We start from the raw sequence: 14,038 nt of genomic DNA, 5'->3' as shown, positions 1-14,038 counted from the left end.
TTGTTGTTGTTATTATTGCTCCTTTGGTAGCAACCAGCCACCAAGACTGGGGTAAGTAGATGACTTCATTATTTTGTCTTATATTTTCAATCTGAAAATGGTACTTAGTTTGTCAAGGGCAGATCATGAGCCTCTGTTTAATATAATTCCATTCTATATTGTCCCATATTCCAACTGAGCCTAGACTATTCAAATTAAGTTCACTTCAGCACATAGTCATAAGCTAATTTAAATTAATGGGAGTTATGTGGAGTTCTAAATCCTCTAGTTGTGATTGAAAATCTCACCCATTAGGAATTTCGAGTGCCTTCAACCAATACTAACGTATGTGTTATTTAGTCAATGCTTCTCACTTTATTCTATAGTGCCTCCCATACATGTACACGCTTGCGTATACACCTGTGCTATAGCACTTCAAAAACAGGGTTGGTTTACTTGTTCTCAGTTGCCATTCGGCATGAAATCTACAAGACAGCTGTTAGGGTTCAAGGATTTTAGAATATTAAGGGCTGAGAATTCTGCTCCTGTGCTCTGTCCAGGCTGTACTAGCTACAGGTGTGAGCCAAGTCACTTAATATAACTAAAGTACACATGTTGAGTTAGATTTGTATAATGTGTTTCTATGCTGATGGTTATTAACCATGTTTCAACCCTTTGATTTTTAGGGAACCTTGGAAGATCAAATCATCCAAGCAAATCCTGCCTTAGAAGCCTTTGGGAATGCCAAAACCCTGAGAAATGACAACTCCTCACGTTTTGTAAGTCCAGTCTGTAGTTCAAATGTCTTGTTAACCTGTCCTTATTAATAACATATATAATAATCATGCATGATGTAGTAATAATAATAATGTATTCATCCTATTTATAAAATGCCTCTCATTTCCTCCACTTAGGTGCTTGGATTGCTTCATGGCTGAAATATAACTAACAATGATCAAATCAAGAAAAAATACTGTTGACGATATTTAAAAAAATGCCACACCAAAGAGCATAACTTAAAAAGAGAGAGGGGTATGCACATAGTAGCTCTTTTCAACACGGAGACTGCAAATGATTAAACAGGGCATGCATCATCTGAAGTATAAATAATTTGGGTAAAATTTAATGAGATATGGAGCCCTATTGTCTGGGCAAATTCCAAGAGCAAGGGACCATGAAAACAACAGCCCTGTTTTGATAACCTAGTGGGTAGAACAGGTTGGGCAGCATGATGTAAGGTCAAGACCAGAAGTAACAATCCAACAGGGCAATGGAAAAAGAACTCTGGTCAGGAGAGAGCTACTACCATTTATGGCCTCACTGCTCCACCTGAGTTAGATAGCCACACAAACCTAGGAAAATGTGAAGATGCACCAGGCAGTTGAACGCAACATAGCCTTGCTAGGTGGACATGTTTGTATCTTAGTCTGTCAAATGTGTATGATAATACTTACCTTCTCACAGGTATGTTTTTTCATAGATTCTTTTTCATAGACTCTAGGACTGGAAGGGACCTCGAGAGGTCATCGAGTCCAGTCCCCTCCCCTCATGGCAGGACCAAATACTGTCTAGACTATCCCTGACAGACATTTATCTAACCTACTCTTAATTATCTCCAGAGATGGAGATTCCACAACCTCCCTAGGCAATTTATTCCAGTGTTTAACCACCCTGACAGTTAGGAACTTTTTCCTAATGTCCAACCTAAACCTCCCTTGCTGAAGCCCATTGCTTCTTGTTCTATCCTTAGAGGCTAAGATGAACAAGTTTTCTCCCTCTTCCTTATGACACCCTTTTAGATACCTGAAAACTGCTATCATGTCCCCTCTCAGTCTTCTCTTTTCCAAACTAAACAAAACCAATTCTTTCAGCCTTCCTTCATAGGTCATGTTCTCAAGACCTTTAATCATTCTTGTTGCTCTTCTCTGGACCCTCTCCAATTTCTCCACATCTTTCTTGAAATGTGGTGCCCAGAACTGGACACAATACTCCAGTTGAGGCCTAACCAGCGCAGAGTAGAGCGGAAGAATAACTTCTCGTGTCTTGCTCACAACACACCTGTTAATGCATCCCAGAATCATGTTTGCTTTTTTTGCAACAGCATCATACTGGTTACTCATATTTAGCTTGTGGTCCACTATAACCCCTAGATCCCTTTCTGCCATACTCCTTCCTAGACAGTCTCTTCCCATTCTGTATGTGTGAAACTGATTTTTCCTTCCTAAGTGGAGCACTTTGCATTTGTCTTAGTTAAACTTCATCCTGTTTACCTCAGACCATTTCTCCAATTGGTCCAGATCATTTTGAATTATGACCCTGTCTTCCAAAGCAGTTGCAATCCCTCCCAGTTTGGTATCATCTGCAAACTTAATAAGCGTACTTTCTATGCCAATATCTAAGTCGTTGATGAAGATATTGAACAAAGCCGGTCCCAAAACAGACCCCTGCAGAACCCCACTCGTTATACCTTTCCAGCAGGATTGGGAACCATTAATAACAACTCTCTGAGTACGGTTATCCAGCCAGTTATGCACCCACCTTATAGTAGCCCCATCTAAATTGTATTTGCCTAGTTTATCGATAAGAATATCATGCGAGACCGTATCAAATGCCTTACTAAAGTCTAGGTATACCACATTCACAGCTTCACCCTTATCCAAAAGGCTCGTTATCCTATCAAAGAAAGCTATCAGATTGGTTTGACATGATTTGTTCTTCACAAATCCATGCTGGCTATTCCTTATCACCTTACCACCTTCCATGTGATTGCAGATGATTTCCTTAATTACTTGCTCCATTATCTTCCCTGGCACAGAAGTTAAACTAACTGGTCTGTAGTTTCCTGGGTTGTTTTTATTTCCCTTTTTATAGATGGGCACTATATTTGCCCTTTTCCAGTCTTCTGGAATTTCTCCCGTCTCCCATGATTTTCCAAAGATAATAACTACAGGCTCAGATACCTCCTCTATTAGCTCCTTGAGTATTCTAGGATGCATTTAATCAGGCCCTGGTGACTTGCAGGCATCTAACTTTTCTAAGTGATTTTTAACTTTTTTTTTTTTTACTTTATCTTCTAAACCTACTCCCTTCCCATTAGCATTCACTATGTTAGGCATTCCTTCAGACTTCTCGGTGAAGACCGAAACAAAGAAGTCATTAAGCATCTCTGCCATTTCCAAGTTTCCTGTTAATGTTTCTCCCTCCTCACTGAGCAGTGGGCCTACCCTGTCCTTGGTCTTCCTCTTGCTTCTAATGTATTGATAAAAAGTCTTCTTGTTTCCCTTTATTCCTGTAGCTAGTTTGAGCTCATTTTGTGCCTTTGCCTTTCTAATCTTGCCCCTGCATTCCTGTGTTGTTTGCCTATATTCATCCTTTGTAATCTGTCCTAGTTTCCATTTTTTATATGACTCCTTTTTATTTTTTAGATCATGCAAGATCTCATGGTTAAGCCAAGGTGGTCTTTTGCCACATTTTCTATCTTTCCTACCCAGCAGAATAGCTTGCTTTTGGGCCCTTAATAGTGTCCCTTTGAAAAACTGCCAACTCTCCTCAGTTGTTTTTCCCCTCAGTCTTGATTCCTATGGGACCTTACCTATCAGCTCTCTGAGCTTACCAAAATCTGCCTTCCTGAAATCCATTGTCTCTATTTTGCTGTACTCCCTTCTACTCTTCCTTAGAATTGCAAACTCTATAATTTCATGATCACTTTCACCCAAGCTGCCTTCTACTTTCAAATTCTCAACGAGTTCCTCCCTATTTGTTAAAATCAAGTCTAGAACAGCTTGCCCCCAGTAGCTTTTTCAACCTTCTGAAATAAGTTGTCTGCAATGCAGTCCAAGAACTTATTGGATAGTCTGTGCCCCGCTGTGTTATTTTCCCAACATATATCTGGATAGTGGAAGTCCTCCATCACCACCAAATCTTGGGCTTTGGATGATTTTGTTAGTTGTTTAAAAAAAGCCTCATCCACCCCTTCCACCTGGTTAGGTGGCCTGTAGTAGACTCCTAGCATGACATCACCCTTGTTTTTTACCCCTTTTAGCCTAACCCAGAGACTCTCAACACTTCCATCTTCTATTTCCATCTCCACCTCAGTCCAAGTGTGTACATTTTTAATATATAAGGCAACACCTTCTTCCTTTTTCCCCTGTCTATCCTTCCTGAGCAAGCTGTACCCATCCACACCAACATTCCAATCGTATATTATCCCACCAAATTTCAGTGATGCCAACAATGTCATAAGTGTTTTGAGTGTGTGTGCATGTAATATATAAAAAAATCTACTACGTGTTCTGATTAACATACTTATATATTGTGCTTAACATTTTTCAAAGCCTAAACAAACGTGCGCATCAGTGTGTGTGTTTGTCTAGGCTTTGAAAACTTTTAAGCACAATATATAACTCAGTTAAGCACTACATTTGGTATATTCAGCATATCTTCTTGGAAAATACCCTCTCCCCACATTAGAAAGCTAATAGATCCTAAACAGTCTGACTATCATGCAGGGATTGTATTTTGATATTTGTTGTACCTCTTTACAGTTTATTTGCAGTAATTAGAATCTTCTTTTGCAAAATTAGGGTAAATTTATCAGAATCCATTTTGGAACCACAGGCAAGCTGTCATCTGCTGATATTGAAATTTGTAAGCAACAATCATTCATTCTCCTTGCTATAGAATCACAAATTCGTGTCTGACACTTCAGAGAAGAAGCTTTCTCTTACTGAACTTTTTATTATCTACCCAGATTTGCTGGAGAAATCCCGAGTGATTTTCCAGCAGCCAGGTGAAAGATCCTATCATATCTTCTACCAAATCCTGTCAGGAAAGAAAGCAGAGCTACAAGGTAAGCCTAAAATATTGGGTGGGTGAGTGCAAAAACCCAGGCCTTACCTGATTGGGTAAATGGCCAAAGGCAAAAAAATACTGTTATGTTCAAGAAGATCCTTATGCTTCCACTTGTCAAAAAAATGGAGTCTATCAAAATGAAATGTCATTAATCTGTGGATCTTTTAAAATGAGTTTTTTTTTGACAGCAGCAACAGGAAGGGCAATTTTCATTTTGACATGCAGATACAGAATGCCCACTAATGTTAACAAGTGTTACATGTTAGAATAGGAGAATGGAATTCCAGGTTGGATTTTTAAAATATTTTGTTTTCTACTATATATAATAAACAATAATACTTAACATTTATGTAGCCAAGGCTCACAAAGCATCTTAGAAACAATAAGCCTCAAAACAGCATCTGAGGTAGTCAGGTTTCGGGGGCATCCCCATTTAAATGTGGGGAAATTGAGGCACAAAAAGATTAAAGGACTTGCCCAAGATCACTCAGGACATCTGTAGTAAAGGCAGGAAGATAACCCAATTCCCTGCTTGTGCCATTAGGCAAGACTCCAGCCCAAATGTATAGTGTTCACATTTTGTTTCAGAGGATGCAAATTCCACAAACATTTACAGAGCAAAGTACTTTCTATAATATGTATCTTTAATTTTTGTTTTTCATTATGGAAGAGAAGGAAGTAGTGGAGCAGAAGCTTGGTTGCACTGTCGCTAATTGACAACAGTGTGAAATATTTTTTCTACTCGCTTCGGAATAGTGAGAATTCCCCTAAAACACCAGGCTAGCGAAGGACAACACGGCCCAAGGATTCTTAAAATACATTATTCTCTGAGTGTAGCTAGGAAACATGGCAGAGCACAGAACACCCATACTTGGTCCTCTACCTTATTTATTGTCTAACGCCCCTGTCTTGGATCATGCTGAGATATTTGCTCTTCTGTATGTGTATGGGTCCTATTATCTCTAAAGATGTACAGTGGACATGTGCCCAGAAACATGCATCCACATGCATGACCAATGACCTTCACGTACTCAAAAACAGCCTTCCTGGGTAATAGATGTGTATTTACAGATACTTTTTTATTCTTGCTCTCTCTCCAATTCTTGGTCACTAGTCTGAGAGAGGGAGAAGGGTACAGTGGTTGAAATGAGAACTGAGAGGGTAGATTCTTGGGTTTGATTCCTGGCTCTGCCACTGACTTACTGCCTCAGTAAGATTGGGACCAAACACTGTTCAAACGTGACAGTCCCTGCCCCAAAGAATTTACAGTCTAAAAGGCAATAATAAAAGGTGAATGAAACAAGCACAGGGGAGTGGGTGAAAGGATGGGGTAACCAAAATAAGGTATTTTAGCATAGCCTAGCTGTGTTAGTAGCCAATCATGGATAATGAAAACAATGTTTTTTCCTGGTGGAACTGGGATTACGAGAGGGAACCAGCTGATTACCTGTGTGTAGAAGATGCCAACAGGGTGTAACTTCTGAATGTTTTCAAGCCTTAGTTTCCCCTTTTTACAACTGTCTCTTCAGGAGACACATGCTCTAAGTGCGTGTGAAGTTGTACACAGAGAGAGAAATGTCAAACAATGGATTCTTTTTCATCTTGAATCAGTTTCAGGCCATTTGGAGAGGCGCTGCTTCACTATGATGGTTCTTTTGCAGATATGTTGCTGGTGTCTACCAATCCCTATGACTTCCACTTTTGTTCACAAGGGGCAGTGACTGTGGACAATTTGGATGACGGAGAAGAGCTGATGGCAACAGATGTAAGATCTCATTAATTTGGCATTTGCTTGATACATTAAATGAGTGTGTGTGTTGAGGGAAGAAACTGTCAGTGGCCCAGTCCTACTCTCATTGGAATCATTGGTATTTTTACCATTGATGTAAATGGAAGCAGGAGTGGAGACTAGGTGTTAATTGTTTCACACCATGTCATAACTATAAAGGGAAGGGTAACAGCTCTCCTGTGTACAGTACTATAAAATCCCTCCTGGCCAGAGACTCCAAAATCCTTTTCCCTGTAGAGGGTTAAGAAGCTCAGGTAACCTGGCTGACACCTGACCCAAAGGACCAATAAGGGGACAAGATACTTTCAAATCTTGGTGGGGGGGGGGAAGCTTTTGTTTGTGCTCTTTGTTTGGGAAGTTGTTCGCTCTTGGGACTAAGAGGGACCAGACATCAATCCAGGCTCTCCACATCTTTCTGAACAAGTCTCTCATATTTCAAACTTGTAAGTAAACAGCCAGGCAAGGCGTGTTAGTTTACCTTTGTTTTCTCAACTTGTAAATGTACCTTTTGCTAGAGAGTTTATCTCTGTTTGCTGTACTTTGAACCTAAGGCTAGAGGGGGGTCCTCTGAGCTCTTTAAGTTTGATTACCCTGTAAAGTTATTTTTCCATCCTGATTTTACAGAGAGGATTTTTACCTTTTTCTTTAATTAAAAGCCTTCTTTTTAAGAACCTGATTGATTTTTCCTTGTTTTTAGATCCAAGGGGGTTGGATCTTGATCCACCAGGAGTTGGTGGGAGAAAGGAGGGGGATGGTTAATTTCTCCTTGTTTTAAGATTCAAGGGGTTTGGATCTGTATTCACCAGGGAATTGGTGAAGATCTCTCAAGGCTACCCAGGGAAGGGAATTAGCTTTGGGTTGGTGGCAGTGGACCAGATCTAAGCTGGTAGTTAAGCTTAGAAGTTTTCATGCAGGCCCCCACATTTGTACCCTAAAGTTCAGAGTGGGGAAGCAGCCTTGACACACCATGAAGCATGAGATTTGATAATCCTTACAATTTGGTCTTGAACATCTGCAAGTATTGTTCCTGGGCACAAAATCCTCTTCACTTTCATATAAAAGGTCCATGGAGTGGAGACACTGAGAAGAATGTGGATTTCCAGTGTGACTAAGTAATGTCTCCTGCAATGAGTGGTATCAAGACTGTTATAATAGCTCCTGTTTCAGAGAGGATCTGCAGAACAGTTTGTAATGCCAGCCATTCAGAGATGCCTTATGGAACTGTAAGATGCTGGTATTATCGAAGAGGCAAGTAACAAAATATTCTCTCGTGTTTCCTTTTTATAGCAAGCCATGGACATCTTGGGATTTATTCCCGATGAAAAATATGGTGCCTACAAGCTTACTGGTTCGATCATGCACTTTGGAAACATGAAATTTAAACAAAGACCCAGGGAGGAGCAAGCAGAGACTGATGGCACTGAAAGTAAGGCAAACCTAGAAATAATTCAGAAGCCATTGTCCAGTTTCTCTGTTTAAAAATTGATAGACCTAATTCCTGTTCCTGTGCAGGCATGTTTTCAAGTATCAATTAAAATTAATTTGAAATCCTGTTTCTTTGGACTAGATACTGATAAAGCTGCTTACCTGATGGGACTTAACTCCTCTGATTTGGTTAAGGGTTTGTTGCACCCCAGAGTGAAAGTTGGAAATGAGTACGTCACCAAAGGTCAAAGTGTCGAACAGGTGAGAAGAAGCTTTCCAGGCATTTGATCCAACAGACTGGACATCTGTTCTACAAGCTGACAGCTTTTTGCTCTAGAACTTTACACAAAGAAAAGATAGCTAAAAATATTAATGTAATGTCTCTGCATTATACAAGCACTGGACTGTCTTCTAATTTATCTCTTTATAATCCAAAATTATATCTTATCACAAAGGGTTTTTTTTTTCCCCTGGAAAACAATTTTTTTCCTGGGTGTGGACAGCTTATTGATTTGTGGAAATGTCATTTCAATCATGGACTAAAGCCCATGTTTGGTTTTTGTAATAATTGTGTTGGCCATGGGTAGATTTAAAACTGAATTGGGCCCAGTTCTGTCAAAACTTTGGGCAACTCTAAAAAGCTTTCCCACTTTGTCCTTTCTTCACCATTTGTCCTGGCATACAGTGGACTCTCGTTTTTCATAGATTATCAGGGTTGGAAGGGACCTCAGAAGGTCATCTAGTCCAACCCCCTGCTCAAAGCAAGACCAAGCCCCAGACAGATTTTTGCCCCAGATCCCTAAATGGCCCCCTCAAGGATTGAACTCACAACCCTGGGTTTAGCAGGCCAATGTTCAAACCACTGAGCTTGAGCATGGATTTCTTTCCCAAGTAAGGGGCTCAGTCCAGCAGTCTGCTTTGTGCTGCTGCCATGTGCTACTCTGCCTTTGACTGCACTGTTGTTGGTATCTGGGCCACAGAGTAGGTTCTGGCCATTAATAATTTTTAAAAAGTGATATAGGGTAATGATCCCAAGGGCAGTGCTACAGGGGAATAATGGAAGGAGGAGATTTTCCAGTAGCATTGTTTTCATTATGGATTAGCAGCACCCACTCAAGGAAACCACTTAGATACACTGACGTGTGCAGTTGACACAACTCTGGACCTGAATTAGTCACCTAGAAGAACTGAGTTGTGGATTGTTATTATTTATTCATTGGTCACTTACATAATTTTAGAACCCAAAGGCCCCAGTCTGGATCAAAGCAACCTCAAGCATTAGTATCTCTTACTTTACCTAGTAAAGAAGGTATTACGTTAGTGCTGCTGTTTCTCTGAAAAGTTGGAGTAGTAACAGCATGGATGGTGCTGAAGAGTTTAGGGTACAATGAAAACGGGTCTCTGAAGACAAGGTACTGGTGTACGATTCGTAATCAGAGCACCATCAGATATTATGTGCATCCTCTCCTCTTGGCACAGTTGGCTTTTTGAGAGGATAATGAAGAAGCATTACCTGGTGCTATTTAGTGTGTTTAGTTGTGTTGGGTTGTTTTAATATTTTGAGTGTCCCTTCCATCACAGACAGTTAGCCATCAGAGATACAAGTTTGAGGACCATGGCACTTTCCAAAACATAAGGAGCAGTTAGCCAATGGTAAACTTGGGGCTATTCAGACCCATTCAGATCCTCTGCATCTGTGGAGGACATCTTCTATTCCCACCACATTCAGGGAGATAGCGGGCCTCTTTGATGTCACCACCGTGGGCCTGGGATACAGAGCCCTCATGAGTCAGTAGAAGGGTGCACAGCCATCAGTGGCGGTCTGCTTCCCGCTCCAGATTCTAGCTGCACTCCAAGGTTGCCATGTTATCCCAAGTTGCAATGTGTTGCCCAGCTCTTCAGCAAGGAGTGGGGTAAGGCTGGGATTTGGCCCCAGATAAATAGATTTAATAAAATACATTATTGCTAGTGCTACAGAAATAAGGTGCAGCACAGCTTATGGGGAAAGCTTTCCTAATTTCGTTAGGCATTTGTCACTCGGAGTCAGGATTACTGCAAACTGTCTTCAAACTACAAGCAGAGGTTTAATAGCTAAAATGCCTTGAGAAGTATTGTGTACTGTAAAGGCATACAGTCATCCTGATTACCTGATAACTGTGTTTGAAACCTGTCCTTTAGGTTGTGTATGCTGTTGGGGCCTTATCCAAGGCAGTGTATGATCGAATGTTCAAGTGGCTGGTGATCCGTATTAACAAGACCTTGGACACTAGGCTGCCAAGACAGTTCTTCATTGGGGTCTTGGACATTGCTGGCTTTGAAATCTTTGATGTGAGTATTGGTTGGTAAGGACTCAGCTGAAGGCCACCAAATGCTATTTAGCAATAGTTCTTGAGTTTCATCTTTCTTCTAAATGGACAGTAGGGTAAAGAACAAATGTGACCAAAAAGAGAATCATGAACTAGAATCTGCAAAGGTGTTGATATCAGTGGGCACTGGTGGCACTCAACACCTTGCAATATCGGGCACGCAATTCATGCTAGAACTGGGGAGGTTTGGGACATTCGATAAAGATGGTCAGCTCCAAAAGTTAGGTAGGACTTCTGTCTCATCTGCTCTTGACTCATGCATTTGAAGTTGACTGGAATAAAGTGTGCTTTAGGGTATTTTATTCCAAGGAGTCTTCATCTTAGAGAGGAAACTTATTATGTTCTGTGATATTGTTCATATCATTATAATGTCTTTGTAAACTGAAGTGTGTGAGTAAAGTATCTTGATTGCTAAGGAGCAATCCTTGTAACGGAGCACTTCGCTGCTCATCCCAAAAATCAGTCGGAGACCGCTTGTTATGCAAGCACCAATGCCCTTTTATTCCTTGAGCCAATTCCCACCACCGTTTATATACAGTCCATTCCAGCCAGCTCCCTGGGAGCCCGCTAGCTTCTTCAGCCAGCTGGAAACTACAGTCACAGGCTCCTCCCTTTCCTGTTCCCACCCCTCCCCCTGCTTCCTTCCTGCCAGCTTTATATAGCCTCCTGGTTAACAAGGCCCACAGGTGTTTTTCCTTAAGCCCTTTTGTGCACCACACCCAGCCAGCACCAATTAATACCCCTTAATTGGAGCCGGGCTAACAGGGGCCTGGCCAGAACCTTTTTGGCCAGCACCCTGTTACAGGCTTCTTCCTCAAAGTGTATTCTTGAAGGCTAGAGGGCAGTGTTTACAAGAAGGAAATTCAATATATGCCAACATAACTAGAAAATATACTGAAAGATTCCCTAGCATGGAGTTCAGCCTAGTCCTAAGCAGGGCTGGCTCTAGGCACCAGCAAACCAAGCACGCGCTTGGGGCGGCACAACTCTAGAGGCGGCATGGCGGCATTCCAGGGGCGGCACCTCACTCTTGGAGGGTTTTTTGTTTGTTTGTTTGTTTTTTGCTTGAGGCAGCAAAAAAACTAGAGCCGGTCCTGGTCCTAAGAATGCTGGTGTGGAGCCCAGCCTTCCCATTGGTATCCTTTCCTGCTTTGTCTTCTGGGGACACCTATATGGGGGGGGGAGCTAAACTGGACTTAATTCCTTGTTCACTGCAGACCAGGTAATGGTCCTCTACCCATTCACACTCAGAAATACCCTAAAGCACACCTTATTCCAGGCAACTTCAAATGCATGAGTCAAGAGCAGATGAGACAGAAGTCCTACCTAACTTTTGGAGCTGACCATCTTTATCGAATGTCCCAAACCTCCCCAATTCAAGCATGAACTGCATGACCGATATTGCAAGATGTTGAGTGCCACCAGTGCCCACTGATATCAACACCTTTGCAGATTCTAGTTCATGATTCTCTCTTAGTCACATTTGTTCTTTACCCTACTAAATGTCTCTAGTGATCAAATCACCTCAAAGTAAATTGATTACCACAGGGGCCAAGAAGGAATGTTACTTCCCATGCACAGTGCTTCACAAATTGGCTGATGTGTTGATTTTGCTTTCCTAGGAAGCACTGGGTTTTACTGAACTTGATGGACCAGTGTTCTGATCAAATCTGGAAATTCTCATGTATCTATGTACTGCACATTAGGAAGCAGTTAGCCTGACAAACTCCCCGGTAGCCTCTCTGTCAGTTACCTGATACATAGTTCTAGATTTAGACTATTTCTTCCATGCCTGACCCCTTCCACTGAACTCCGTTCATATTTAATTTTGTGTGACTGTTTCTCTTTTCCACTTCTGCACCATAGTATAACAGCTTTGAGCAACTTTGCATCAATTACACAAACGAAAAACTGCAACAGTTTTTCAATCACCACATGTTTGTCTTGGAGCAAGAAGAATACAAAAAGGAAGGCATTGAATGGGTATTCATTGATTTTGGCTTGGACTTGCAGGCCTGCATTGACCTAATTGAAAAGGTACGTACAGAAGCACAAAGGCATGTATGTTCAGACCTGTTTTCATGCATAATGCTCACCTTGGAGACTTCTTTTATTTCCAATGTAGCTATGTGGTCTTATCTTCTTTTGCCCTCATCTCCCTTTTCCCTCACTCCCCCCCTTTAGTTTGTCCCACTTTTGGCTGCCTCAAACTAAATTGTAAGCTGTTCAAGGCAGGGGCTGTGTTTCATCTGTGTGTAGAGCACCTCACACAATGAGATCCTGATTGTGATCATTAGGCGTTATTACAATAGGAAAAATACAATAAATATTAATATACAAAGCCCTCTCTGCTCTGTGGGCCAAAGCAGGGTTGCATAGTCTCTTCTTAATTTCAGTCCATTCTTTCCCCAACTCTGGCCGTGCCTCTCCTCTTCCTCCTTTCATGGATATCAGCTGGGCCTGGTCAGTTCATGAGCCCTAGCAGCATTTCTCCTTCTGCCACGTAACCTCTTCAGACCTGACAGGAAAAATGAAGGTTTGAGTACTGTTGTGTCATTACTCAGAGCAGGCAGTGTGGGAGGCTGATAGTCAAGTGCCAATATGGCTGAGCACTCTTGTCATGGTGTGGTTTTTATGATCCTAGTCACTGCCAAACAAAATGTCTCCAGCCCTGACAAAATAGCTATCCTTGCTTGGAAAAAAATATGGAGCACATTGGGAGCCTGATTGCTCCCGGTGAAGATGGTATCATCCCTCCACTGGCATCAATAGTCTTTCCATTGGCTTCAATGGGGGTTGGATCAGGTCCAGAATGACCAACTCTAAAATATCAGTCAAATGCCTTGGAAGTTAATAAAGTGAAATCTGAAAATCCGTATGAAATGCTATCAGAAGTCAGTGTAAAACCTCCCAAGGCAGAAGTTTCATAGTGAACTGTCAAAAGTCTGCTTGCTGATTTAACAGAATAAACATGAGTCACCCAGTCAGTATGACAAGGAATCCTGTGAAATGGAATTCATCCAGTCAAGCCTAGCTGTGACACAGCTACTAAAATCTGCTTAATCATAAAAACTGAATCCTAAAGATTTTCTTATTAACATCTCTTTGGATCAATAGCCATTGGGCATCCTGTCTATCCTGGAAGAGGAGTGCATGTTCCCAAAGGCTACAGATATGACATTCAAAGCCAAACTTTATGACAACCATCTTGGCAAGTCACCCAACCTTCAGAAACCTCGGATTGACAAGAAAAAGAAATTTGAAGCCCACTTTGAACTTCTTCATTATGCTGGTGCGGTAAGTTTCTAGTATCATCAGAGATCGACATTGTACTAGAATTCCTCCAAATGGATTCATCCCATAGCCACCAAAAAAAACCCCTTATAGTTAAAATTAAAAAAAAAAAAACAGGGCCAGTCAGAAATAAGGATAACATCAACCCCTGTGCCCTAGATATTACAGCACATTGAAATATAGGGATCCAGGTGCATCAAAACGTGGATATAACAGGCCAAGTTAAGGAGGATGCGTGGTGGTTTAGTGAAGATTTGCCAAGGTGTTTCTAGTCTTGTCTGTGAAATCACCCTAAGTTACCCACCTTCAGAAAAGTGACCATATAAAAATGCTA

General features: G+C 41.4%; 1 protein-coding gene across 3 annotated transcripts in view; it reads left to right on the top strand.

The window, feature by feature from the left end:
• MYH15 (myosin heavy chain 15) overlaps nucleotides 1-14,038 on the top strand; it is a 67,502-nt gene that overhangs the window by 13,901 nt on the left and 39,563 nt on the right. For all 3 annotated transcript variants that reach the window (XR_006175216.2, XM_024103403.3, XM_042853575.2), the window contains exons 8-17: nucleotides 31-51; nucleotides 666-758; nucleotides 4,563-4,626; nucleotides 4,730-4,828; nucleotides 6,492-6,595; nucleotides 7,907-8,045; nucleotides 8,187-8,305; nucleotides 10,223-10,372; nucleotides 12,277-12,447; nucleotides 13,528-13,707. Coding sequence is in view for 2 of the 3 variants with exons in the window: in XM_024103403.3 (XP_023959171.1) it covers nucleotides 31-51; nucleotides 666-758; nucleotides 4,563-4,626; nucleotides 4,730-4,828; nucleotides 6,492-6,595; nucleotides 7,907-8,045; nucleotides 8,187-8,305; nucleotides 10,223-10,372; nucleotides 12,277-12,447; nucleotides 13,528-13,707 (1,140 nt within the window). In the remaining variant the exon portion in view is untranslated. The remainder of the gene's footprint in view (nucleotides 1-30; nucleotides 52-665; nucleotides 759-4,562; nucleotides 4,627-4,729; nucleotides 4,829-6,491; nucleotides 6,596-7,906; nucleotides 8,046-8,186; nucleotides 8,306-10,222; nucleotides 10,373-12,276; nucleotides 12,448-13,527; nucleotides 13,708-14,038) is intronic.

Source organism: Chrysemys picta, chromosome 1, assembly GCF_011386835.1.
Source record: "Chrysemys picta bellii isolate R12L10 chromosome 1, ASM1138683v2, whole genome shotgun sequence".
Lineage (NCBI taxonomy): Eukaryota > Metazoa > Chordata > Testudines > Emydidae > Chrysemys > Chrysemys picta.
This window is presented reverse-complemented; position numbering and strand designations above follow the sequence as displayed.